The 26174-nt window shown below is 48.3% G+C and overlaps 1 protein-coding gene across 1 annotated transcript; it reads right to left on the bottom strand.

Annotated features, from left to right (window-relative positions):
- Positions 1–1904: 1904 nt before the first annotated feature.
- On the bottom strand, positions 1905–26091 carry LOC137664189 (solute carrier family 23 member 1-like). The gene is given in 13 exon segments (XM_068402000.1): positions 1905–2173; positions 3343–3438; positions 4506–4614; positions 4976–5140; positions 8679–8932; positions 9131–9287; positions 9620–9740; positions 13173–13354; positions 15531–15690; positions 19471–19525; positions 19528–19627; positions 20952–21101; positions 26038–26091. Coding segments are annotated over 13 exon segments (1872 nt in total).
- Positions 26092–26174: the final 83 nt, after the last annotated feature.

Below are 26174 nucleotides of genomic sequence, written 5' to 3'. Positions count from 1 at the left end.
AATGAGCTTAGTGATGTAGTCAAGGTTGTGAAGGATGAAGAAGACATCAGAGGGGAGATGCCTGGGACTAGTAATCTCTGTAAAATCTGTGAGGGGGAGGCGGGGATCAGATATGCTTAAATGTGCAAATCAATTTTTTCTCCCAAAGACAAAACCCACAATCTTCAATGGAGGCACCTCAACCTGCCAGTAACAGCAATTCATACCATATTGTTTCCTCCTTTAGGATCCCAACATTCACACATTTGATCTGTGACACCAATATGCCCCTAACCAATAAAAACAAGCTGCATAATGCTACAGCTGCAGGATGGGACTAAAGAACAGGACTGTAAAAGGCATGAGGAATAAAGGCTTTTCATTGAAACTACCCGGGTTTTGTTCAGTCTTGAGACGAGAGGGTGAAGGGGGAAGGGGGCATTGTATCACAGCCTTCAGCTGTCCAGTGGAGGGTACAGATGGGGTCAGACTTTGCTCAGAGTGGAACAGTGACAGGACAGGAGGCAAGAAACACAAGGTGAGGCATTAGAAATTCCAGTTAGACATGGGGGAAAACACTTTTCACCGTGAGGATGATCAGACACTGGAACAGGCTTATGGCTCTCCATCTGTAGCTCAGCTGGACACAGTCCTCTGCAACCTGGTCTAGAACAGGACCAGCTCTGAGCAGAGGCTGGCCCAGATGACCTCCAGAGGTCACTTCCAATTTAATTACTCTGTGATTCTTTGAATACTACCTGCCACTCACTGTGGCAGTCACCCTGAGAAATATTACACTGTACATTTTATTTATTTTTCCCCCAAAATATCTAAGTATAAATCTCAGTGCAGGAAACACAAGCTTATGCTACAGCAACAATGTTATTACACACCACTGGCAAACAGCACCATGTGCAATCACATTATATATGGCCATATAGGTTAAGGCTGTTTCTGCTGATAATGGAAAGGAGCAAGAATCTACAAACCATTTTCCAGAGAAGTGGTTGTCACCGCACAATCACCACACCAGACCAAACAGGTACAGTGGGGGGGATACAGGACATAGCAGTAGCAGGGATGAATCAGATTGAGAGCAGAAGAGTTTTCTCCTTCACCTTTGATGATGATTCCTCCATCTTTGTAGGTTTGGTGCCCTGGGGAAGCTAGGTCCCCTGAGACTGCTCCCAGCACCCCAGGTGGGATTCATTTCAGTGAAACTGGCTTTTTCTGTTAGGTCAAGAACCTAAGTAAGGTCTCTAGATTCCCTCTGCAGCCTAAGATGAGAGAGGCATGTTCAGAAGACAATCCATCCCATTAACCTTAGACGCCTCTCTTACAACAACATTAATTTGACTGACTCTAAATTATGGGAATATGGAATGAAATGAATCATGACCTAGAGGTGCCTGCTCCTTCCCCTTTGCCGGGATGAGGTGTAAACCACAAGGTGAGAGGTGAGCATTGCCATTACAGATCTTCAAGGTGGTGGGGATTAGCCTCAGCCCAAGGGATGCCTGAGAGTGGTACAGGGCCCACATCACAGATGCCTTCTGTGTCCCCTTGAGCAGCCAGGACAGGGGACAGGAAGAGCTCTGCTTCAGCTAAACAGCTGCTCCTTGGGGTCTCTAAGGCTCAGTGCAAGCAAGGAAACTGAACTTCTTTCCCAGGCATTTCTTGGGCTTTGGTGTTCGCTAAAGAGGGATTATGTTCTTCCTAGAGGTGGGCAGGCAGGCGCAGGGAAGAGAAAAATCACTCCTTCAAGGTCACCAGTGGTGCAGGGGGCAGATCTGGGAAGAGAAAGACATTGTCATTCTCCTGCTCCAGTCTCTTAACAGCTGCCAGCTCATGTTCAAATGATGGGGGCTGCAGACATGCTTTTCAGACCTCTGCTTCTGAGATGAGCTCACCTGCAGGCCAGGTGCTTATATCCTTGTATCAGCACCTATCTCAGAGTCTTTTTCTGAACTTGCTTTAACACTGCTTTCCTGTCCAGCAGCCTTCAGTTCATCCATTCTCTTGCTGCCAGGTAGTCTTTTGGGGCAAGCAGGGAGATACCGAAACCAAGAGACAGCGCAGTATTTGGTGCCTATGCCAAACGGAAGATCATAGACCTTGGAAATGAGCTGAGAGTTGTCCGCCTCTCCCTTGCAGCTGTTCTTCCACGCCAGGAGCCCCCGCTCCTCCTGTGTTCCTGCAACAGCAAAAATGAGATCATTGTGTTTAAAACAGTGGGTGTTCTGAGCATAGGACTACCTTGTGCACCTCACACCCACTTCTCAAATCCCAGCAGACCCAGCACAACATGCAGATCCCTTGCACTTGAACCCTTCTAGCTCCAAAGCTCTTTACAAAAATTCATTAATGAGCTTCTAGACAATACCCATCTTCCCGCAACAGCTTCCAGATAAGCAGTCTTCTCCACTGCTTTCCACGGGAATCAAGTATACCAAGACAGGTTTTCACAAGTCATGGGTGATCCAAGAACCATTCAAAGCTGGGGGGTCATACAGTGCTAGGAAAGGAAGGCTGGACATTAACTGCCCAGATACTGTGCAGTGGGGGAATAAGGTTTAGCTAGCAATTACTGGTCAGTCACAGGTGTTTACCCCAGCCAAGGAATTGCTAAGTGCCTGTAATTGTTGCAGCTGAGTCACTCTTGGGAAAGGGAGTGGGCACACTTGGAAATTCTGCCCGGAGGAGCTGAAGATCAAGGGCTACAAGAAAATTAATGAGCCGAAAGGAGATTGGCTTTCCAAGATGTCTGAGATGGTAAAAGAATCTGGTTAACAGAATGTCCTTCCTGCTCTTTTTCTATAGCAGAAGAGAGGGTTTCTTCTTCCTATTCTTATGCTGTCCCTCCCCCGGCTCGATGAAAATCAGAGGCTCTTTGCTGTCTGTGAGGGCCAGCTGCAGGTGCCATGCCCCGTCTTTGGTCATCAGCCCTTCCGACTGCTGTCCACTGCTGTGGCACCAGTTCAGCCTCAGTTTTAGCAGCTCTCATAAGGAGGCATGCGTTGGCTCATTCTACTTCTTGTAGTGGCCTTTCTCTCTCATTTCACCAACACAGCTCTAGGCTGGTATTTTCCCTAAAAGACATTTTTCTCAAATAACCTTTCCCTCACACTGGGTTCCTGAAAAATTAGTTAGTTTTTTATAAGCTGCTGTTTTCCAACCAGAGACCATTTCAGTGATGTCTCCTGTTCCTCACCCCTCTCTGGGAGGAGTTCAGTCACATGGTGTTTCATGGTTGTTAGCACAACTCCTACCCATAGAGCAGTGGTCATGAAGACAGAAAACTCTAGGAAACAAACCCTAGGGCAGGCACAAACTAGTAGCTTAGCTCATTTCAGCAAATCCTACCTGGAATGGTGTTATCAAGGATAAAGCCCAGGAGTCCACCCACGAACATGCCAGTGGTGAGAAGCACCTGGATCATCTGGTCCAGCTGGATGATTCCTAGCAGAAAAACAAAGCTTTGGATAGTGGTGCAGAGATACACACGCTTGACCAGCAACACACCCCATCCCAAGAGGCTGCAAGCTGCATGCTTGTTTAGACAAGACTTGCAAATCCCAAAGCAGAGCTTAAGATTTGGCAATGCCAGGGAGATTGATCTCACTGCCAGTTTCAGACCTACAGTTTTATGCTGCATAATTTTTCACTGACCCAGGTGCCGGTGGGCAGGAGATGACTCATAAGTACATTAAGAGCATATTAACAGTGCAGACCACAGCACTGTCCCAGAAAAAGTCGCCTTCTGCTCCAAACATGTTCTGCACCTCCACAACATAACACCAAGCAGTTCCCTACAAAAGCACAAACTTCAGTTCCCAAAGAAATATAGGTATATTTAGCATGGGATTTCACCACAAGTTAATCAGGTGTGATGTTTCTCTGTGAGGGCTAATTGACATGAGTGAAATAGCCCAGTGACACAGAGCGTCTGATAGACCATCTATAGAGTGTGTGATTTGTGGCCCCATCTCTTTCAACAGCCCACACAGCATGCCATATATACCTTAAGAGAGAATGCTATGGCCTTTGTGACGAACACATTAGTCACATAAGACACAATGAAGGCGTAACTGTTGGAGGACTGGAAATACCAATAAAGTGAACTTGATGGAATTTAGTAGAGGAGTCTGCTCTTGTCTTTTGGAAGCACAAAGTTTTATTGCATGTGAGCGTGTAAGAAAGCCTCATTCTTTGAGATGTTGATCAAGATTCAGCCCTTGAGTATTCTCTTGCCCCATCCTGGGAACAGCTCCCACGGAAGTGCTCTGCAACCCTTAGCCTGACAGGAATATTGCAAGGTGCAGTCACTGATCAAGAGCAGAGATTTCCCCACTAGAACTGTGCATCAGTGCAAAGGGCAAGAACAGCCCTCACAGAAAGAAACAGGCAACAGTCCAAGCACAGGTTTCGGGGTTTTATCAGGAAAAACTGCATTTTAAAAGATTTCTCTGGATCAGCCTTTGCTTCAGTTTTATGCTACAGAAAATGCTTCTGATGTCGTTTCTTACCTGTTTCCAGCAGTGCACTATTTTTGCTTGCCCAGTTGGGAACCGTGAGGCCAGCAAATACAGAAAATCCAAAGATAAAGATATTTCTGGAGGAGTTCATATCTGTGTACTGCACAGAGAAATTGTATACATTACATTTGGAATTACCCAAATCTGTGGATTACTGTTGTGTTCATGAGACACGCTGGGATGTAAACACTGCATGCAGGAGTGGACCCGGGCAGCAGCCCTGGTGCTGCTGGGGCATTAGTGATCCTGCTGCCCCTGGTGCCAGCAAGCCCTGCCCTGACCAGGGAGCCCCCTGCGATTTAGCCCCTATGGGTACCTGCCCTCACCTTCACCCGAGGAACTGCCAACACAAATGTTTGCATTTGCTGCAGCGTGGTTATGTCTGACTCAGCCTGGTAAGAACCTGACTTGAAACCAAAGTCCCATCCCTAGGGATGAAATGGCGCTCGCACAGCTGTTACCTGCAAATTGGAAATCCCCACTGCCGTGATAACTCCGAACATCACAAGCAACATGCCACCGATCACAGGGGTGGGTATGCTGGCAAGCATCGCCCCGACTTTTCCAAAGATGCCGCTCAGGAGCATGGCGCAGGCACCGGCAATGATCACCATTCGACTCCCTACCTGGGGCAAGAGGAAGAGGAGGCAGTCACACACTGACCGCAGAGAGGCGAGGGATAGCAGGCTCCAGCGCCAACCTGCCGGGCAGGGGTTGCACCTCTGGCCAAAGCACTTAATGGCACATCAGTCGCAGGTTCAGATGCAGCTGCCGGTGAGCTGGGATGCTCGCGCTGCGTGGGAAGCATCTGTATTTGCACAGTAGTAAATATTTATCATGAAAGGCACTCTGAGAGCAATCATGGATCCACACCTATTTACTTGATGTTATCCTCTTTCCTACTGTTGTCAAGACTTTAACAGTTTGCTGTTAAACAAAAAAATTACTATTAAATTAAGAGCACAGTAATCCACACACACAGCTTTGCTTTCGCCCCAGCCTAGAAATGTTTTGGCATACGCACAGGCTGGCGCTGCAACCACCCAGTCAATTCACTAGACAACCCTTCCACCAGGGTTTGGATTGCCATCTAAAAATGGCTTTCAATGAGGTGTCCCACACTGATCCTTCCGTTCTCTGGAGACCAAGATTTGGGAGACCAGAGCTGGCTGGCTGCTCCAGTCTCGAGCTCTGGGATCTGATATATCCTTTCCATGGCCAATAAATGGCTAATAAGAAGCGGGAAAGACTCTTGGTCCATCCCTATCATCCATCACCCATCTAGATTCATTAAAACCTTTTTTTTCTCTTTCTTTTTTTTTCCCTAGGAAGATCCAGGGTGGCCTTTTCTTGTTTGGGCACTACAACAAAGACGGGATGAAGCAGCAAGCCATGCCTTTCATTCAGATCTGTTAGAGCATGTGATTAGGAAAGAAAAAGAGTATCTGCAAAACAAAGGGATGAAAGGGACATTTACAGACTATGGAAGCTAAAAAGAAAAACAGCAATATTTATTAGACTTCCAATTCAAAATATGCCTTGCTGCACCAAAACTTGGACAGCTTAAAGAATCACGCTAAGATTTACAATGTTCGTGTCTTAGGCAGGGAAACTCTGTAATCCTCTGCAAACATTTTATAATTCAATTAATTATTTTAATCCTTCCCTTTAAATATCTGAAGAATGTCATATTTACAGGAAGGGCTTTTTGTGAACGCTTTCAACAAAAACAAAAACTCGTAGTGTCTCTTTTTAAGTATTTCTTAAATATGTCCCTTTAAAATATTTTAAGTATTTCTTGATTGTGAGAGATAAATGAAAAAGATTTGGTGGGGAGTTTCAAAATAAAATCATGCGTTGCCTTCAGGTGGGCTTTTTATATTGTCAGCTTAAAACCTTGGGACACCATTACCATCAATACTGTAATTTAATAAAAACCAACGGATCTATTTGTTCCAGGATTAGAATGAAGCTTCAGATCCTTAATTTGCCAAAATGTCGAATTACCCAGTACATGGAGTTGGCCTTAAGGGCAAATTACCTAATCCACTGATACCACAACTGTGAGCATATGCTTCTAAAGCCTCGAGTTTAGAGTTTGTTTCAATTATATCAGGAAAACAAGAAAATCAGTTCTCTTAAGGTCAAAGAAACTGCATGGTTTCCTGCTATGTATATGGTGCTTCTGAGGTCTTTACCTCTCCTTAAAATCCTCTTCTTTTCTTGGAAATGAGAGCTCAGTACTGGCACGCTGGGCTTGATCAAGCAGCTTAAACATAGGTGCTTGGTGCCATTTAAGACGTTGCATCTTGGCAGCTTCTGGCAGCTTCTCCTTTGCCTTATCTCACAGCCTCTGTGGATATCCAAGATACCCAAAGATGTTTCAGGCGGTGCTGTACACCTCTGTTTAAGCAGAGGAAACAAGTCCCTTGCGTTTCCATTAGTTACGGAAAAATTGTGTTTCCCATGTAAAAAAACAAAATGAAATCTGCTTGTGCTCTCAGCATCTATCCCAGACAGAATCTTTACCCTGATTTAAGGTTGACTGAGATGAGCCCGTATTTTCTGCTCTCTTAAGTGTGCACGAGGTTAGCAGAGGTGGGATCTAAGGGAAACATCTCTCCTGAATCAGCAAGGATGGCATGTCCACCCGAAGGATTTAGCATACATGGGGACAACATGTCCTATAATCTGATAATTATGAGTCTGGGCACTTCTGCGCTATGCTATATCCCATACATACGATGTATGCAGCAAACTACATGTCAGGAAAGAACGGGCTCAGGTATATGGTCCGCATGCACAGACAACATAGTGACAAGGTGTGTGGGGTGGCAGGCTAAACTGGACTCCATGCAGACATCCAGAAAGCCCTTGCTGCTGGAAGCAGCCACCTCAGTCAAACACGCTTCAGTCTGTGAAAAATGGCTATTGTGAGTAAGGTTTATAAAACCCAGTGAAATAAGCAATATTATAGAGTGGGAGCCATAAGTCAAATTCTGCATTTATTCACTGACTCACAGCTCTGCTGACATGACATTGCTTATTTGACAATAATTTAAAAATGTTTTCCAGTTGGCTGCTGGATGTGCCTGTCCTCTGGCTGTAAAGCTTAGTGAAAATCTCTTATCTGATTGTCAAGCTTATCTCTGGAAATTTCTTTCCCTTATAAGAGCAGTAGGATACTTAAGGGATTCACAAAACTTTATAGAGAAGTAAAAACATAAAACTTTGCCATCACGTTTTATAATCCCAAAGTAATAGTCTACCTTTCACGTGATTGCCATCCTTGGGTTATAAAAATCATGGAATTTGAAGCCCTATTAAATCTTTTTTTCTTCTCTTTTCTCTTCCCTTCCCTTCACTTCCCTTCCTTCTTTTCTCTTTTCTTTTCTTTTCTTTTCTTTTCTTTTGTTTTCTTTTCTTTTTTTTCTTTTCTTTTCTTTTCTTTTCTTTTCTTTTCTTTTCTTTTCTTTTCTTTTCTTTTCTTTTCTTTTCTTTTCTTTTCTTTTCTTTTCTTTTTTCTCTTCTCTTCTCTTCTCTTCTCTTCTCTTCTCTTCTCTTCTCTTCTCTTCTCTTCTCTTCTCTTCTCTTCTCTTCTCTTCTTTCTCTTCTCTTCCTTTCCTTTTCCTTTTCCTTTTCCTTTTCCTTTTCCTTTTCCTTTTCCTTTTCCTTTTCCTTTTCCTTTTCCTTTTCCTTTTTCCTTCCCTCCTCTCCTCTCCGCTCCTCTCCTCTCCTCTCCTCTTCTCTTTATAAATATATTTAGGAAGAGAGATAGGCACAGACAGACAGACAGACAAATAGTCTTTGATAAAGGCAACCCTCAGGACGTTTCCAGGTTAGCTCAGATGTAACATGCTCTCTTTAGTCTCACCTATGCCAGGTGCCATGAGTAACAGCAGTGTGCACTTGTCCCATATGCAGACCGTAAGCGGAGAAAGAGAAGGACCGACCACCTCAGTGGTTAGGTGATCCGTAGTGCTGCTGAGGTGGTCACCAATGTGCCAGGGAACGTTTTTCCCGTGTGCCTTGCAGGAGGTGGGCTAAGATCACATCCCGGGTCCAGCACATACCCATGTGCACCACTCCTTTGTATATACACCCTCAGGAGAAACTTCCAGGAGGGCCAGGGCACTGCAGGCAACCCACTGCAGCGAGGCTCACCTTGGTGATGCCCAGGGCCCCCACGTTCTCGCTGTACGACGTGGTGCCATTCCCCGTCCCCCAGGCCCCGGCCAGGAGGCAGCCGATGCCTTCCACTCCAATCCCACGGCTGATGGCGTGCTTGGGCGGCGGTGGGGCTCCGGACAGGCGAGCACAGGCGTAGTAATCTCCCACGGACTCCAGCATGGATGAAATCACCCCGGCTAAGATGCCAAATATCCCAGCCAGGCTGACGGTTGGCACTCCCCACTGGCCTGCAAGTAAAAAGGCTTTGTTCAGGACAGTGGGGCACATTTGTCCTGAAATCTATTGCGAGGGGGAAGAACAGCAAGGGTGCTTATGGGTGTTTGCCTGATTTTTGGCATTTCATCTCCCCCTGCTAGCCATAAGCGGAGGTGCAAGCTGGAGCAGGGAGCAGCATGGTGGGATGGGGAAAGCAGGGGCGGTGGTACCTGGGTAAGGCAGCCGAAACCAGGGAGCCTGGGACAAAACGTCCCCACGGGTGTCTGTCCGGGCCAGGTGGCCATAGGAGGTAGGGTCCACAGGGAGGACGTTGGTCACCGTCAGCACGTAGCAGAGCAGCCAGCTCAGGGAGAGCCCCAGCAGCACCTGCCCATCACATGCAGCAGTGGGGTCCAGTTAGGGCATGGCCATGTCTCCGGCATGGTTGTGAGGGACAAGGTGTCTCCCTGCCTGACCCTTTGCCCTGCACATGGGATGGAGGCAGAGGGATGGTGGGGGTCCTGGCGGCCCTCCCTCCCTCCTTCCCTCCCTATATGCAGGGCCACCGGGACCTTCTCCCCCTCTGCCCCCTCGCCGCGCAGACTGGGATGGGAAGCACTAACTCGGCTGGACGTGAGTGGAAAGAGCCCAGGCAGCCTGGGGTGGGTGAGGCCAGTCCCTCTGCCATGACCACTGGGTCTCCAGGAACCCCAACATACCGGGAAGATCTGGAAGAGGTAGACCGGGGAGAAGTGGCACTTCTTGCCTCTCTGGTAAGATGGCAGCGGCACAGGGACATCTTTCAGGTACTGAGAGAACAGAACTATGAAAGAAATAGTCCTAGGAGGAGGGAAAACCAGACCATGAGACAAAGTGGGTGCTGAGCTGCCCGCCTGTCCCCACATTAACTGAAGACCTGCTACTCAAAGACCCAGGACTCCAGAGGACCCCAAAAAACAGGCTCTCAGCACCAGAGGCTGGCGCCCCACTCCAGGAAGCCTGGCATGGAACAAGCTTTCCATCACACTCTACTGACAGCTCTGCTGCATTTGCAGATATTTTTTTTCCCTCTTTTATTTCAAAACCGACCCCCAGATGGTGCATCACTGAGTATGGCACAGTTGCCAGAGCTTAAAAATGACACTTGAGTAAAAGAAAAACCTGAGAGACATGCAGGCTATGTAGGAAACTGTCCCTGAACCTCTGTGTCATTCAGATATACTGGAAATATAGGATTTATTGGTTTCCTGATTTCAGGTTTACCTATGCTGCTCTGTAAGTGGCAAAAACCTCCTATGTGGCACAGAGAAAAGAAAGAGGACTTGATTTGATTGTGCAAGTCCCTGTTCTGAAAGAAAAAAAAACACGGTGGGACTGTGGGGCTTCACGTGGCACCCACAGAGCCCTCCCAGCCAGCCAAGAAGGGGAGAGCATGGCTGGCTGGTCTGCGAGGGCTGTGCCGCAGAGGGGTCCTCCAAGGCAGGGGTGCTCACATGTGCCCCCAACAGCACTGAGGGCTCGTTCTGGTGGAAGCAACCACAAGGTGCAGCTTCTCTCCCACCCCTCATGTAGGACACATCTCCTGCAAATGGCAGGACAGCTGGATGCGCTCAAAGCAAGCCCTGTGTGTCTTCCCCCCAGAAAGGGCAACCAGATGAAGCTGGAGGCTGTGATATGGGGTGAGAGGGCAGGGACTGGGCACCCCACCTCGACTGCTGAGCTGGGAGACGACCTTGGACATTTTCTTCCTATGTTAACCAGGCCTCTGAAGGGCTTCTCATTTTTTTATAACAAATCTGAATTGTATACATTGAATGAATTAATCCGGGTAAGATTTGGTGAGAAATCGATTGCACTAGCTTAAGTGCCCTGACAGTGCAGGGAAAACTTGTAGTTTTCCATGCATGAAATGGTGACGAGCTATAGGTGCAATATTCACGGGCAGGCAGAATAACAGCAGTACAAAGAAAACGCTGACCTCACCTCTCTGCAAAGACACGCCATGGCATACAGCCAAAGGTTATCTATCAACCACCATTGGAAGCACTGAATGACTGGAGTCAGAAAGTCTGAGGAGGAGCTTGTTTCCATTTGTGATTGGTAAAGCTACAGAGCCCAGGCAGACTGCGTCAGTGTACATTTTGTGCATTTGCATCAACAAAGGTGCTCGGCAGCCTTATGAATCACTGCAGAGCCCTTGTCTATCTCAGGCAGGTGCCACTGCTTATTATTCAGGTTGCCTGACACATTCCATTAACAAACACTATTATCAGCTGCTTATAATTCTGCCTAACTTAATCATTTAGGATGAAGATTTCCATGGAAAACATATGCCTCAGGCCAAACATTTTTGGAAAAATATATCCCAAACCTATTTCAAAGAGTGATGTTCAGGAAACAGACACAGTGTAGCCTGTATTGAGAAGGTCATTTTGCCTTGAGCAGCAGCAGAGTCTGCTTATGACCTGGAGCAGAAATTCGACATTTAGTAGAACTTGTTCTTTGGGGTGAGGGATATTGCTCTTTCTCACAAAAATCTGCTCAGCTGTGATCAGTCTGTAACATTCATCCCAGGTCCCAAGCAGTCAACAGAAACACCTCAGGCTTTAGCATTTGCAGCTCATAAAGTTTCTGAGCTTTCTGAGTATGTTCAGGCTTTGCCCAGTGATGACCCGTGTATGCACTGTCACCAGGGAGCAAGAGAGCACGCACTAGACCAGCTTCTTGAGGCAACAGTGGGTATTGCCCATCATGGGGGCTCTGGGATTGTGATGGGGCTGGACAGCAAGGCTGAGACCACGTGGCTCACGTCTTCTGCCTTCTCCATCACCCCTCTCCCTCTTTCCCTAATGGCACCCATGGAGCATGGAGGAGGCAGTCAAAGAAGACAAACTCAGACAGCTCAAAGCACAATGATCAGGTTGGGGCTAAGGTGTCTGAGTCATGAAAGAAAGGACTGGGATTAGCACGGGTAGAAGATGAGACAGAAATGAACAGGACAGAAAGTGTGACCCACGTTGAGAACAGGGGCATGGACTGGAGGACTGAGACCCCATTAATGGAGCAGCACAGTTGGGCAAAGAGGTCAAGCGAGGGACTGAGGTTAGGAGCCAGGGACTGGAGACAGGAAGTAGAAAACAGAGATAGTCCAGACAAGGATATACATTTTGAAGGGAAAATTCAGAGTGACTAAGCAAAGGGGCTAGGGCAAATCATCAGAGCTGAAGAACAGGACAACAAGCCAGAGATGTGGTGGGAGAAACAATGGTGAAAGAAAAGCTGGGGGGCAAGCAGGGTTTGGGGTCATATGAGGTGCTGGTGGAAGAGACCAGTTAGGTGAGGAACTGGAGGTGGAGAAGAGAAGTGGATTTTGGGGCCTGGGAGGGCAGGTGCAGGGAGAAGAGAACCAGAGACAAGCAGACTGGAGCATGTTCCCACAACAGCATGTTGCCTTCCTGGGGCTGCAGTCAAGCCTGGCCCCTGAGTCTCCAAGGGCAGCTCTGAAAGCACTAGCAAAACGATGGGAGCCCATAAAGAGAATATCAACCTACTCCTGTTGCGTGTTATCCCAAGCTGAAGTCTGCATTAGGGATCTGAAGGTGCCAAATCTGCAGGGGAACCATGTAGTGGCATTTCTACTTTCTGAATTAATTTCTGAAATACCAAGGAAATCCTGCCACCAAGCACACTCACACACTCATGCACAAGGGCATGCACACAGATGTAACTGAAACAGCACTCAGTGCTGCAAAGCCACATGCACAGACATTTCCAGAGCCCCCCAGGCCCTCTGTGGAGAAAACAATTCCTCTTCATCATGTGAAAACAATACATAAAGCACTAGCTATTTTAACTCAAGGAATACCTAACTCCAAGTGCTCAACTTTGTCATTTCAGGAATGTTTCTTTAACTTAAATAACAGGTGTGTAAGACAGTGTGCATAGACAATTGTGACGCAGGCTGTCCCCAGGAACCACACACGATAAAGACTTGTTTCTCTACTGACCTACACTGAAACTTTGGATTTTTCACAAAAATCAGATTTTTTAACTCATTTTTGGGTTTTGCTTTGTTGTTGAGGGCTCTAGCCTCCTGAGAGGGGGTGGGAAACTATGCCACGCTGCTGTCTTGCACAAGCCTGCCGCATGTTAGTGCTCAACAAATAAACATCGAACCCAGGGGAACCCTGCTACAGACCGTGACACTTGATTTCATATTAGAGGTAGGTGGTTTGTTTACGCTCAGCTTTCCCACAGGGAAGTGAGACTTACATGAATGCTATGCCCCAGTGCTGCCCAGCCTCGTCCCCGGCCGAGTCAAAGAGAGGTAGGGCAACCAAGCTGATGGTGGGAGCAATTGTCAGGGGGCCAATGAATCTCATCAGAAATCCGATCAGGCCAGAAAATCCAACGAAGATTTGAAAGCAGGAAGCTACAATGATAGCTCCTTGCACCTGGAAAAAATGGAGGAAGAGAGCAGAGGTTGAAAGGAGCTCCAGATCTTGAGCCCTTTCTTCATAAGTCAGTGCAAAACTGGTGTGAGAGTGTCCTGATTTCAACTGGGATAGAGATAACTTTCTTCTTAGTAGGTGGAATAGCACTATGTTTTGGATTTAGTATGGGATTTGGTATAAGAATGTTGATAATATACTGATGTTTTTAGTTGTTGCTAAGAAATCAAGGACTCTTCAACTTCCCATGCTTTGCCAGTGTGCAGGTGCACAAGAATCATAGAATAATAGAATAGTTTGGGTTGGAAGGGACCTTAGAGATCATCTAGTTCCAACCCCCCTGCCATGAGCAGGGACACCTTTCCTCTAGACCAGGTTGCTCAAAGCCCCATCCAACCTGGCCTTAAACACTGCCAGGGAGGGGGCATCCACGGCTTCTCTGGGCAACCTGTTCCAGTGTCTCACCACCCTCACAGTAAAGAATTTCTTCCTAATATCTAATCTAAATCTACCCACTTTCAGTTTAAAACCATTCCCCCTCGTCCTTTCACTACTTGCCCTTGTAAAAAGCCCCTCTCCTGCTTTCCTGTAGGCCCCCTTCAGGTAGTGGAAGCTGGGAAGGAGCACAGCCAGAGCAATGGATTCAAATTGGCCAATGGGATATTCCATACCATGCAACGTCATGCGCAATATATAGATGAGAGCTGGCTGGGCAGTGTCTCTCTCTCTCTTCTGAGATTGCGGTTTCAGGATTTCTCTCCTCCGGGATCGCTAGCCAGGGATGGGCTGGGCATTGGACAGCGGGTGGTGAGCAGTTGGCACTGTGCATCACTTGTTTGTATATAATGATTTGATTTGATTTGATTTGATTTGATTTGATTTCAATTATTAAATTGATTTTATCTCAACCCACAAGTCTCTTTACCTTTCCAATTCTCGCCCATATTCCCTGGGGAGCAGGGGAGAATGAGCCAGCGGCTGCGTGGTATTTAGCTGCCTGCTGGGTTAGAACCACAACAGAGAGCCAGGCTCATCCTCCAGTGATGAACTGGCATGGAGGCTTCCCTCTTCCAGCAGAGCCTGGCTGAGCATTACGTACGGGGAAGGACCACCAAAGTACCAGCACACCAACTCCCCCCTTGGCTGATGGATTTAGTCCTCACCAGGGCTAATTTTATTCCAGAAACTCCCCTCCTCCTTGTCCTCTTGGGCCACCCAAGCATGCATTAGCTTCCCTGCTCCCCCAAAATGCAGGGGAAAAGCTCTTGCCCTGAAAACGGGAGCAGGGCCATGGTCTCCACTGATCTCCCATCTGGGAAGGGCTTGGGGCATCACAGCACACTGGTAGGGCAGGTGGGTTCATTACAGTCTGTTTTTTTCTGAGTATCGGTTTCCTTCCAGGGAACCCATTTATCACTCTAAACTTTCCTGTGTTTGACAATCACTGCTAAGTAACCAGTGATTATATCCTGAAATGACGTTCGGTGCTCACGTCAGCTCCGGGCAAGGGACTCAGGGGTGAGGCTGCTCTCTGCCTTCACAGATTTGGTAATAAACCCAGGCTGGGTCCTCTGCAGTGCTCAGCACCTTCCTTCCCCTGGCTCCAAAGGTAATCCTTCACAGCCAATCCTTCGTGAGCTCGCAACAATTCCCGAGTGCTTTGCAAAGCACCCCAACGTATGGATGGACAGAGGCAAATTTAGCCATCTACTCTGACAAGGCAATAGATGTAGGACAAGGCACTGAGATTCCTGACCTTTCCTATTCTCTTTTCACTACCTAAGAATGCACTTTTCCTTAATATTTATAGGAAGCTCTGCCCTTGCATTTCTTTTTACTAGGTTTCCTGTGCATAGACAGCATCCCTTCCTTGGAAACATTTTCCCTCCTTTTCTTCCTCAAGGCTAACTCTGCTTCATGGAGAAAGGATCTGGCTGGACCAGTGGAGACTTTGCAGGGACCATAAATCACCCGAGGTCTACATGTCCCCTGTTTAGTAGCAGTGAAGCACGTGCTTTCCTAATGGAGCCTAGATGCTTAGGAAGCTGCAATAGGATGAGGGCCAAGGTCCATTGGGGTTGGAGGGTTCTCCAGCACTGATGACCCTGCCATGGTCCAGTGCTTTTCTGAAAGCAAACAGCCCTGATACAGAGCGGGTGCCACTGAAAATGTAATATACCTCTCGCATCCGCGTCTGCCAGACTTCGATGAACTCCGGTGAAGAGGCATTCACCAGGGTGGCGTTCTGCGTCCAGGCAGGGCACTTCCATGTGGGAAGAGACAGCATGGCCAGGGTTGGGGTCAGGAATGCAAAAGTGCCTCCTTGAATAATAGGCAACCTGGAAGGAGAGTAGAGGGGAATGATGACGAGCGAGAATGCCCAGCTCCATAGGGGTGAATGAAAGGAAATCGAAATAAATTTAAAAACTGGTCTGCGCATGGCCTCTGCCAGTATCTTTTGAAATGTTCTGGCAGATCTCCATCACTGACCATGGGTGGGCATTGCTGCCCATCGCACTCAAGAGCAACATAGTCGGGGGAAAGAGCTCAGGTTCAAACACTGCCAATGGAGAAGCTCATTGGTGCTGGAGTCAAACTGCTACACTGCATTAAGGAAAAAGTATTCCTTCTAAGGTGTGACTAGACCACAGAGCTGCACGGAAAAAATAACAACCAAAGGAAAAAGCTGGAAGAGGGGAGAAGACCAAGGAAGAAAGATGGCGAGACTCTGAAGAAAAGCTTAGCATCAACCTAGGCCCAAATCTTTCCAATATCTGGTTGCTTCTTCTGTGCCCTTCAGCTGCCTTAGTTTTCTTCACAACCTGCTCATGAACACAAGGACATGCAGTGGCTACTTCCCGTGTCACAACCACCCTCAGACTGAGGGCAGTGGAAAAGGTGGCTTGGCTTTTAGTACAGTTTTTTAAAGCTAATGACTCTGCCCTGTTTCCACTGACACTGGAAAGGAGACCTGCATGGAGAGGTCTGAGCACGCTGGCGGGTGAGACCTTGGCTCTCCCTCCACGCCGTGTGTCTCCTGGCTTAGAGTAACTCTTTACTCTGGAAACCCCTTAGGCTAGCAAGGAGCTCGCACCTCCAGAGACGCACAGCTGTGGCTTCATACAGAGCTTTGTACAACGGAGCTGGTGCTCCTGTGAGCTATGCCAGCCTCTTCTCCTTCCATGCATGAAGAAATGGAGACAGAGCCTTAAAAGGCCTGACTGGCTCTTCAAAGCCCCGCAGGCATTAAGCCCCCACTGCAGTGCAAGTTGTTTTGGCCATCCCTCTATCGAACTTGAAAAACCCAAAGCTGCCTGAGGGTGCAGGCTGGCACCTGCCCAGGGAACCAGCCCAGGGAAACCTCGGAGGTGCCTTGGCTTCCTCTGTTTAGGAAGTGCCCCTGGGAGCAGCCCCAAAGCAACCTCTCCTTGCACCCGGAGCTCTCACTGTGCCTGCTCAGAAAAGCAGCGGGGCAGCAAGCCAGGTGAGTGCTTTTGCAGGGCACGTATTTCCCTGAACCAGAGGCATTTCCACCATTCTCTGGAAAGCACTGGAAAATAAGAGACGGAAGAGCTGTAACAGCACCACATCTCCGTCACCAAAACCAAATATTTATACCACTGCAATTACTCATGCCATGCACAATCAAAGCACCATCGAAGCTTTGCCAGTAGGTTATATTTGAATATCAGTCATCCGTGGAGTCACTTATTTACGGCGTTCAGTCAAATACGTTGCAGCTTTCAAAGGGTTTTGCTGGGCAAGGCAAAAAAACAAACAAAAAGAAACAGAGAAGGCCCAGTGCCACCACCGTTGAATTAACAATAGATTTATAGCTCCTGCTGCATTGGCTCTCAAGCTGTTTCACAGACGGTGCTGGCATGGGTGGGCTCAGAGCAAACTGGGGTGCTGAGGCGATGCATACGGGGTATGCTGAGCTCTTTCCAGCAGGGTTTGCAAGAGGGAAAGCTGCAGGTTTAGAGAAGGAAATGTTATGCTCTGATCATCACTACATGATGTCGAAGCATCTGCTAAGGGGGGCTCACCATAGTGGCAAGCGACCTGTGCCTCCCCTCAGGAGCCTCTTGGATAGTGCCTCCAGTGACCACCTGGGACCAGTCACTGCTTTTCGTGCTGTGTAACATGACCGAGCTGCAGGCTGCAGTGGGTTGGGCTTTTCCCTTGGCTACTGCTTCTGGAAGGCTGCTTCTGAACTGCACTCGCTCTTGGTGGGAACCTCCCCATCTCCATGGTCAGTTCCCATCCGTTCGTTCATGTGCCAACATTGTCTTTTAGCTGAAATGGTTTCTCCCTGCCTGATACCCCCCATTCCTCTCCCAGGCTAGTTGCAGGCTGCAGCTGTACCCCTCTGAGCTGCCACTTTGCCAGGCTAACCAGCCCAGCCTCTGTAAGATGAACGGTCTCCCTTCCCCATGCCACATTAACAGATCATCTCCGTACCTCTTCTCTGAATTAGTCTTTCTTAAATACGGACACTGGGAACTATGCAGAGCACTTAGCTGAGGGCTCCCCAGGGCCTCGGAGAGTGGCATGGATGTTTTTCAGGAAAAAGCCTCCCTTCCAACTTGTATTTACCACTTTCCTGGCTGTCTTGTTGGTCAGTTATGGTTATCAGCTACTACAGGGTTTCAGAAAACGGTAGAAGGAGGAAAAAAAAATCTGCTTTCAACTGTCTCCTCAGGCTTGGTTTGCCTCCAGCCACCCTGCAGTCTGAGTCCCACCTTTCCAGCAGGAATGTCCTCACACATTATAGTTGGGGCCAGCAACAAGGCAATTGCATCCTCAGCACAGCAAAAGCCATTCAAGCTTATCCTACGGGAACAACTCCTTACCACTTAATTTGATCTGTTGTTCCTCATTTACCTATTCAGCCATGGGAGAGGCTCCCTGCTACTCTTTCATCCTCATCTAACAGTGAACAGGGGACAACACAGCTCTCAGGTGTTCACCGAGGTGTTTGGGGGATGCCTGAGAGGGCTCCAGCCTGAATCGTACCAGCAGCCACAGCCACGGCCATGCACCCCAGCCCGAATTTAACCAAACTGAGAAGAACCAGATTGTCTCTTTTTCATGGCCAGGCTGTCCCCCCTCCTCCACTAATCTTGTAGAAATGTAGGAGAAGGGGAGCACCCTCCAGGGAGAGGTTTACCTATAGCCACTTCTTAAGACAGACAGAGATGGAAAAGTTGCACTGGGGAAAGAAACAGAAGTAGTAAAAACATTTTGTGGAGCTGGCAGTTGACCAGTGATCTGATGGTAGAGGAGGTTTAACCAGGTTCCTCAGATTCAGAAGCCAAAGAATGTGTGATTTTTGCCTTTGAAGCAAGAAACTCGGGTTCCCACCATATTGGAGGAAAAAACAGCCTATGGAAAGAGAGAGGCAACCCAGAGTTATGACAAGGGGAATAAAAGAAATTTTTCAAGGTCAGCAAAGATACAGGGTCTTTGTGGCAAGGGGGAGCGCTTGCAGTCAAGTCTCTTATTAAGTACTTCATTTTCTGGGTAGTGAATGGCAACTCCATGCTCATCTCCTCACCACCAGCTCTTCAACAGCTCAGCAGCAAAGAGGATTTACCTTGCTTATATTCAGATTGTGCCACAAATCCCTAAGCATGGGAAGTGGCACTGCTTAATGGAATGTGCTGCAGAGCTCCTCCCTGTGTTCCTAAGGGGTGGCAGATGAGCTTCAGGTTCTCCTAATTATCCCCTGCCCTAGAATTTCCTATGGGATCTGTACTCCCTTGATCCGGGGCCCAGATCAAAAGGATCCTGCCTCAGCTGGAGGATCCCTGGGGTAAGGAGCAAGAAGATACTGTTTACTGTATGTTTCAACACTTTATTATTTTGCAGGACAGATTCCTTGCAGACCCAACTAAAGGTGCATCAAGTACCAGGAGATGCAAAAATCAGAACAGCAAGGTAGCCTTGCAAAGCTATCACATACAGCGATTTCACAATGCTTGGGCATCTGCCCTGATTGCCCAAGGGTAGCAAATGACCCTCACTGATAGATAAACTCTACAGCATACTGGGGACCAAGCATGTAATAATTGCATCTATAAACTCCTTGAGTGTTCCATTTCTTGCATTTGGCCTACCTGACTCCAAAGAGGACTTGCAGCAGGGTGCAAATCCCTGAGACAAAGAAGATGGGCTGATCAGGTGGCTCTGGGTGAGAAGGTCGTGCTGGAGGCAAAGCTCTTTGGAGAGGATCAGCGGGATGGCTACGAGACCTCCCATGGCTGTCAGGAAATGCTAGGAGCCACAGAGAAAGACTGGGTGAAGAAGGACACAGAACTGGCTGTATATTATTCCCATGTTGTTGAGGGAAATCTAAAAAGTAACTCACAGATTTGCATTTGCGTGATACTAGTATTACCCATTCTCTTTTTTGACAACTGATGCTTTGTTAGGGGCTGTTCCAAGGCACCTACAAGAACTGCAATGCACCCCCATAAACTTCTCCAACTTTCCATGCCCAAAGACCTTTTGTAGTGCTTTGGACTGCCCGGATCGCTGTCAGATGCAACCAGTTTATCCTCAGCACCTGCAGACAAAGCTGATGGGGCTGCTCTTCCAGGAAGGTGGGGACATCCCAAGATAGGGAGACAGAGCAAAGTGAGTGCAAATGTTTCAGTCCATCTCATTTGCACCACAAAGTATTGTATAAAAAGCTGGTAAATTGGAGCTACCCATTCTTTGCTATCAGTAGCTTTTCTCACACGCTGCAGTTACGGATAACCATAAAAATTGGATAAATCAGGCATTGCATTCTTCTGAAGAGTCAGAGACATATTTTGACAATGACCTTCAGTTAATTACTAAATGTGAAAATAATTCTTCAAACTTATTTTTGCTTCAAATATTAACTTTAATTGTGGTGAGCAATGAGCAAGGCAAGGTTGTTTCAGTCGGTATCACTTTCCAGGTCTTGCCTCAGAGCACAGGACTGCAGTGGTGGAATTGGAGGCACTCAGAAACTCACTGTGCTCATTAGAGGCATGTTTTATTAAAATTACGATGCAGATGTGTTCAGAAAAACCTTGTCTTAATGCACTCTGTATCTCACATGACCGTTTAAGGAAACAAAGTACAAAATGCCCACCAAGCTCCAAGCACAGTCCATCATTACCTTAATCACTCTGAGGTCTCTCTTCCTTGAAGCTCTGTACCCAGCATGGCATTGGTGGCACTGGGTCATTTAACACGTCTGGGGACAGACACCAGCCAAAGCAGTGTGGGTCCTTCTGCTTAGTTTTTATTGCCGTGGGAAGGTAGAAGTTCAGAACCCCTCAGACATTTGGCTAACCTGTTCTTATTAACTATTTGCCTCCAGCCCTGGGACTCTGCCTTCCCATTTGCACTTCAAGGGGCAGGGTGTAACTGTGGGCACAAGGATAACAGTCGGTGCTCAGGAGGCGGTGGGAAGGACTTGCGGTCACCAAGATCCAGCCCCACAGCTCCAGTCATGCCCATTGAAGGTGAAGCACTTCCAAATTCAGGTTTCATCCCCATTAACCAGCTGAACAGCCATTAAACTTCCACCCACCCCCAGCCTCCACCTGCTCCCCCGTCACACCTGAATGCCCAGCAGGATGCACAGGTACCAGGGGGGCACGTCTGTGACAGTGTAGGCAAGCTTGCTGCTGCGGTGGCCCTTGTCCCTGCCTTCCTCTGGGCCCCGGGCAGCACGGTTTGGCGAGGAGCAGTAGTGGCTCCCATCTTCATCCTGGCAAACAGGAGAGACCCTTCGTTAGCCACAGCCCAGCCCTGCAGGCACCCAGCAGCCACCTGTTTTGCAGCTGCGCTCCATGGTTTGCAGGAACACCTCGTATGTAGCTTTCAACAAGGGTAGGATGAAAAAGAAGAGCAAGGGGGGAAATGAAAATGGAGGTAAAAACACCTATGCAAAATTTTTATATGCACATGTGTGTCTAGACCAGAAGAAACATTAGAGGGTGTCTCGGCCTCAAAGGGACATCTGGACAAAGTGCATTAGTATCATTAATGTCTAGCTAAGGATGGAGAAAGCAACCAGAAGCAAGAAAGAGTGTACAGTGGGTTAATCGGTGAAAGCTGCACTGTCCCCTGGTCTCTGTCCCTCCTGGCTGTCCCACCCAAACAGCACTTTTGATAAAATATACTAAAACAACTTGGCTGCCACTAATTACAGAGTAAAAGCATGGTTTATATTTCATTTTCTTAAGTCTTCTCTTTCCAATCTCCTTACACTTACCCTTACAAATGTTTTGCCTCAATAAACACACCTGCCCTTTGTCTTACTAGAAAACCTCGCTCCCATGGAGGAACTGGGTGAAACACAGGGACACCAGCGGACAGGGAGTCCCAGCGTCCATTTCAAAGGAGCCGACTCAAAGCCTGGCTAGCGGGGTGCTGCCCCAGCTCGGCCAGCTGCACCTGGAGGGATGCCCCTGGGCGGGGTCAGCACCAGGGACTGGGAAACAGTCTGGGGTGTGGGACCTCAGGGAGGTGGCAGGGTCTGAAATAGCTCCTAGGGAAGGCTGGGATGTGCTCCCAGGCAGCCAGAAGCCCCAGAGCTCCCCAGGGAGCTGTATGCCTTGTAGAGTTCATTTATACGAAGACACGTTTTGCCAAAGAAAGCAAAATATTGCTTTGCTTCAGTTGCCACAGCTTTTAAGCTAAGTAAAAGCTCACCTCCATCCCCGGAAAGGTAATGGAACAACTTGTTCTTGATGCTGTCTCTAGGCACATCAAGGATAGGGGGATCATTAGGGGCACTCAGCATGGATTCACCAAGGGGAAGTCATGCTCAACCAACTTGATAGCCTTTTATGAGGATGTAACCTGGTGGATAGATGATGGTAAAGCTGTGGATGTGGTCTATCTCGATTTCAGTAAAGCGTTTGACACGGTCTCCCACAGCATCCTCGCAGCTAAACTGAGGAAGTGTGGTCTGGATGATCGGGTAGTGAGGTGGATTGTGAACTGGCTGAAGGAAAGAAGCCAGAGAGTGGTGGTCAATGGGACAGAGTCCAGTTGGAGGCCTGTGTCTAGCGGAGTCCCTCAAGGGTCGGTACTGGGTCCAGTACTATTCAATATATTCATTAATGACTTGGATGAGGGATTAGAGTGCGCTGTCAGCAAGTTCGCTGATGACACAAAACTGGGAGGAGTGGCTGACGCACCGGAAGGCTGCGCAGCCATTCAGAGAGACCTGGACAGGCTGGAGAGTTGGGCAGGAAGAAATTTAATGAAATATAACAAGGGCAAGTGTAGAGTCCTGCATCTGGGCAAGAATAACCCCATGTACCAGTACAAGTTGGGGGCAGACCTGTTGGAGAGCAGCGTAGGGGAAAGGGACCTGGGGGTCCTAGTGGACAGCAGGATGACCATGAGCCAGCAGTGTGCCCTTGTGGCCAAGAAGGCCAATGGCATCCTGGGGTGTATTAGAAGGGGTGTGGTCATCAGGTCGAGAGAGGTTCTCCTCCCCCTCTACTCTGCCCTGGTGAGGCCGCATCTGGAGTATTGTGTCCAGTTCTGGGCCCCTCAGTTCAAGAAGGACAGGGAACTGCTAGAGAGAGTCCAGCGCAGAGCCACGAAGATGATTAAGGGAGTGGAACATCTCCCTTATGAGGAGAGGCTGAGGGAGCTGGGTCTCTTTAGCTTGGAGAAGAGGAGACTGAGGGGTGACCTCATTAATGTTTATAAATATGTAAAGGGCAAGTGTCATGAGGATGGAGCCAGGTTCTTCTCAGTGACATCCCTTGACAGGACAAGGGGCAATGGGAGCAAGCTGGAACACAGGAGGTTCCACTGAAATATGAGGAAAAACGTCTTTACGGTGAGGGTGACCGAACACTGGAACAGGCTGCCCAGAGAGGTTGTGGAGTCTCCTTCTCTGGAGACATTCAAAACCCGCCTGGACGCGTTCCTGTGTGATATGGTCTAGGCAATCCTGCTCCGGCAGGGGGATTGGACTAGATGATCTTTCGAGGTCCCTTCCAATCCCTAACATTCTGTGATTCTGTGATTCTGTGATTCTGTGATTCTGTGTAAATGCCCCTGGTTGTCTGCTCCTCCTTCCAACCCACCCTGACCCCTGAGTACACACATGCACACACACACACACATTGCCTGGGCACACAGACACCCCATGTGTGTGCACACACATAGACACACACATGCACATCCCGTCTGTGCATACACACACACCCCCCTGCACACACACGCATGTGGTACAGGGAGGCTGCCTGGGAAGCCACAATGTTTGGAGCCAAATGCAAAAGCTAATTAAGATCCCAAACCATTTGTTTCATCGACCCTTCTCCAGCCAGCGAGTCCTTGGTACACCAGCAGCAGAGGGTTTTTCTGGGCTGGGATGTCCTGCTCCATCAGACAGGGACAGAAACCTGCTGTCAGGAGAAGCTCAACCAGTTTGTCAGCACCAAAATTCTTTTTTTTTTTTTATCCTCCAAGTCCTGCTGGGACCTGAAGACACCGAAATTCCCAGCAAAGCCAGGTGGCTGCAGTAACACTCATGGCCTATGTACCAATGGAGGCAAACAGCTAATGCTGCGATCAGGGAATAGGGATGTAAAATTAATGTTACAGTCAGTTGTAAATTTTGCAGGTGTGGCAGATTGATCTTGAAGGACTTCATCATTTGCCTGAAACCTCCATGTTTCCATTCTCATGGCTGAGTCTCCAAAGTCCCATTTTAGATCATGTTGTTGAAAATGTGCTAAGTAATACCTTTTAAACACAGTGTATTTATATAGCCTAGACGGGCTGGGAGCATTACAGATACTTCAGAATAGATAGGTGAAGGCAGAGTTAATTCAAACTGAGCTCAGCCATGAACTTCAAGAGCAAAAGGCATTCCTGAATAACTCCCTGTGGAGACATTTTCATTTCTGAACAAGAGAGCCTGAGCCATGGATTAACAAATGTACAGCAAGGTACTTAAGACTGCCCATGCATGGAGTTATTTGGGGACAGCTACTCCTGAATAACACCACGGGCAGATGAATCCTAAGCTAGGCAGACAGCAGTAAGCTCCTTGCCTTGCATTGCAACTTTTCCCACATTAACCAGGAGGCATATTCCAGCGGGGCCGAGCGTATGCTAGTAACAGCCCCGCATGACCATCACATGAACGCCTGACCCTCCTCAGGAGCTGGAGGCGAGCAAGCAGGACTCAGCAGGAGAAGGATGCAGTGGAGATATAGGACAAGACAGCACCAGAGGCGATGGGCTCAAGCTGAAACACAGGAGGTCCCGTCTGAACACCAGGAAACACTTTTTCACTGTGAGGGTGACCGCGCTCTGCACAGGTTACCCAGGGAGGTTGTGCCATCTCCATCCTTAGAGATATTTAAAATCTCTCTAGCCACAGTCCTGGGCAACTGACTCCAGGTGACCCTGCTTGAGCGGGGGGTTGAGTAAGTTGACCTCCAGAGGTCCCTTCCAACCTCAGCCAGTCTGTGATGCTGAGATGTTGGCAGGAGGACAAGGCAGGAGCAGTCCCGAGTGGGAACGGGGAACCATGGCTGGTGGTTCTCAGCCCAGCTTCTCCCACAAACCCAGGGGACCAGACACCCTCCATGTACCTCAGGCTCCGGGCACAGCATCACAGCCCTCAACAGCATCTTAAATAAGTGCATTGGGAAGGCGGTCAGAAACTGAGCTGCTGGAACCACAGCACCATCTTTGGGGTGATTCAAACCAGAGGAAGTCACAAGTCTGATCTGCATTATGGCAGAACAGGTAGAAACAGAGACCGTTAACAATAGCGAAAGAGAACTTCTGCTTTGCCCTGAGTTCCTCCATTCGGCTCTGCCCTCCGTGCAGCTAGCACAGCACCCACTGCTCACAGCCAGCTCACCAAGAGTTACCTGAGAAATGGGAGACCCGGACACCAGGAGGTTAAATGCCTCCCCCAAGGTCCCCCACATGGGTGGTCTGTACCCTGGTAGAAAGATGGTGTCAGGACCCCACTCTCACACCTGCTGTCAGAACATAAGCAGCTCTTTTAGTTCTGAATGGAGGTGACCCCTGCCATGAGACAGGGAAGGCGCTGCGTGTCCCAGGCCCTTGCCCTGTGGCTGTTACAGCCCACAGCATTTCCAGTGAACTCCACACCCCTGAACTGACACATCGTTTACAGCTTTTACCACCCTGCTGTAACCCTACAGGGTGCTTTCCCCTGCTGACTCTCAGATTCCTCCCCCCGCATCCCGCTGCCAATTTACCCCACTACAAATAGATGCAGAAGACAAAGAAACACTCTTCACTAGGCTAAATTTCTATTATAATTTTACTAATTAATGCATAAAATGCTCTACCCAGGGACACAGCCACAAGGAGCCACGAGCTCGCTTTCTTTTCAGTACAGATACACTCGTGCTGCTGTTCATCTATGCTATCATTTTAGAAATAATGGAGAGAAAAGAAGTGAAAAGGGTGCCAGAGAGTAGAAAGGATGCTGAGTCTGCAGCAGCAGCAGCAGCTGTAGTGAGGAAATCATTCCTCAGATTCCTGTTGATAAAGGAGCGAGACAGACTTTTACCACACACCAGCATCCTCACAGCCAGTCCAAGCCCCCTGGCTTTCCCCTTCTCCTCCTTTTGCAGGGCTCGCCCCTGTTCATGCAAGCATTACCGTTCAGAGAAGAGCGGACTCACCACAAAGCTGGGGTTATCTAGCCCGTTGAGCTCTTTGTCTGAGGAGGGGGTCATGCCTTCTGCTTTCCTTCACCGACTGCCTTGAAAGAGAAAGACCAGTAAGAAGAGGAAAGCCTCACAAATTGCCACTTGTCCCA

The sequence above is a fragment of the Nyctibius grandis genome, chromosome 5, assembly GCF_013368605.1.
Source record: "Nyctibius grandis isolate bNycGra1 chromosome 5, bNycGra1.pri, whole genome shotgun sequence".
NCBI classification, from domain to species: domain Eukaryota; kingdom Metazoa; phylum Chordata; class Aves; order Nyctibiiformes; family Nyctibiidae; genus Nyctibius; species Nyctibius grandis.
Note: the sequence above shows the minus strand (reverse complement) of the source record. Positions and strands in the feature narration are given on the sequence as shown.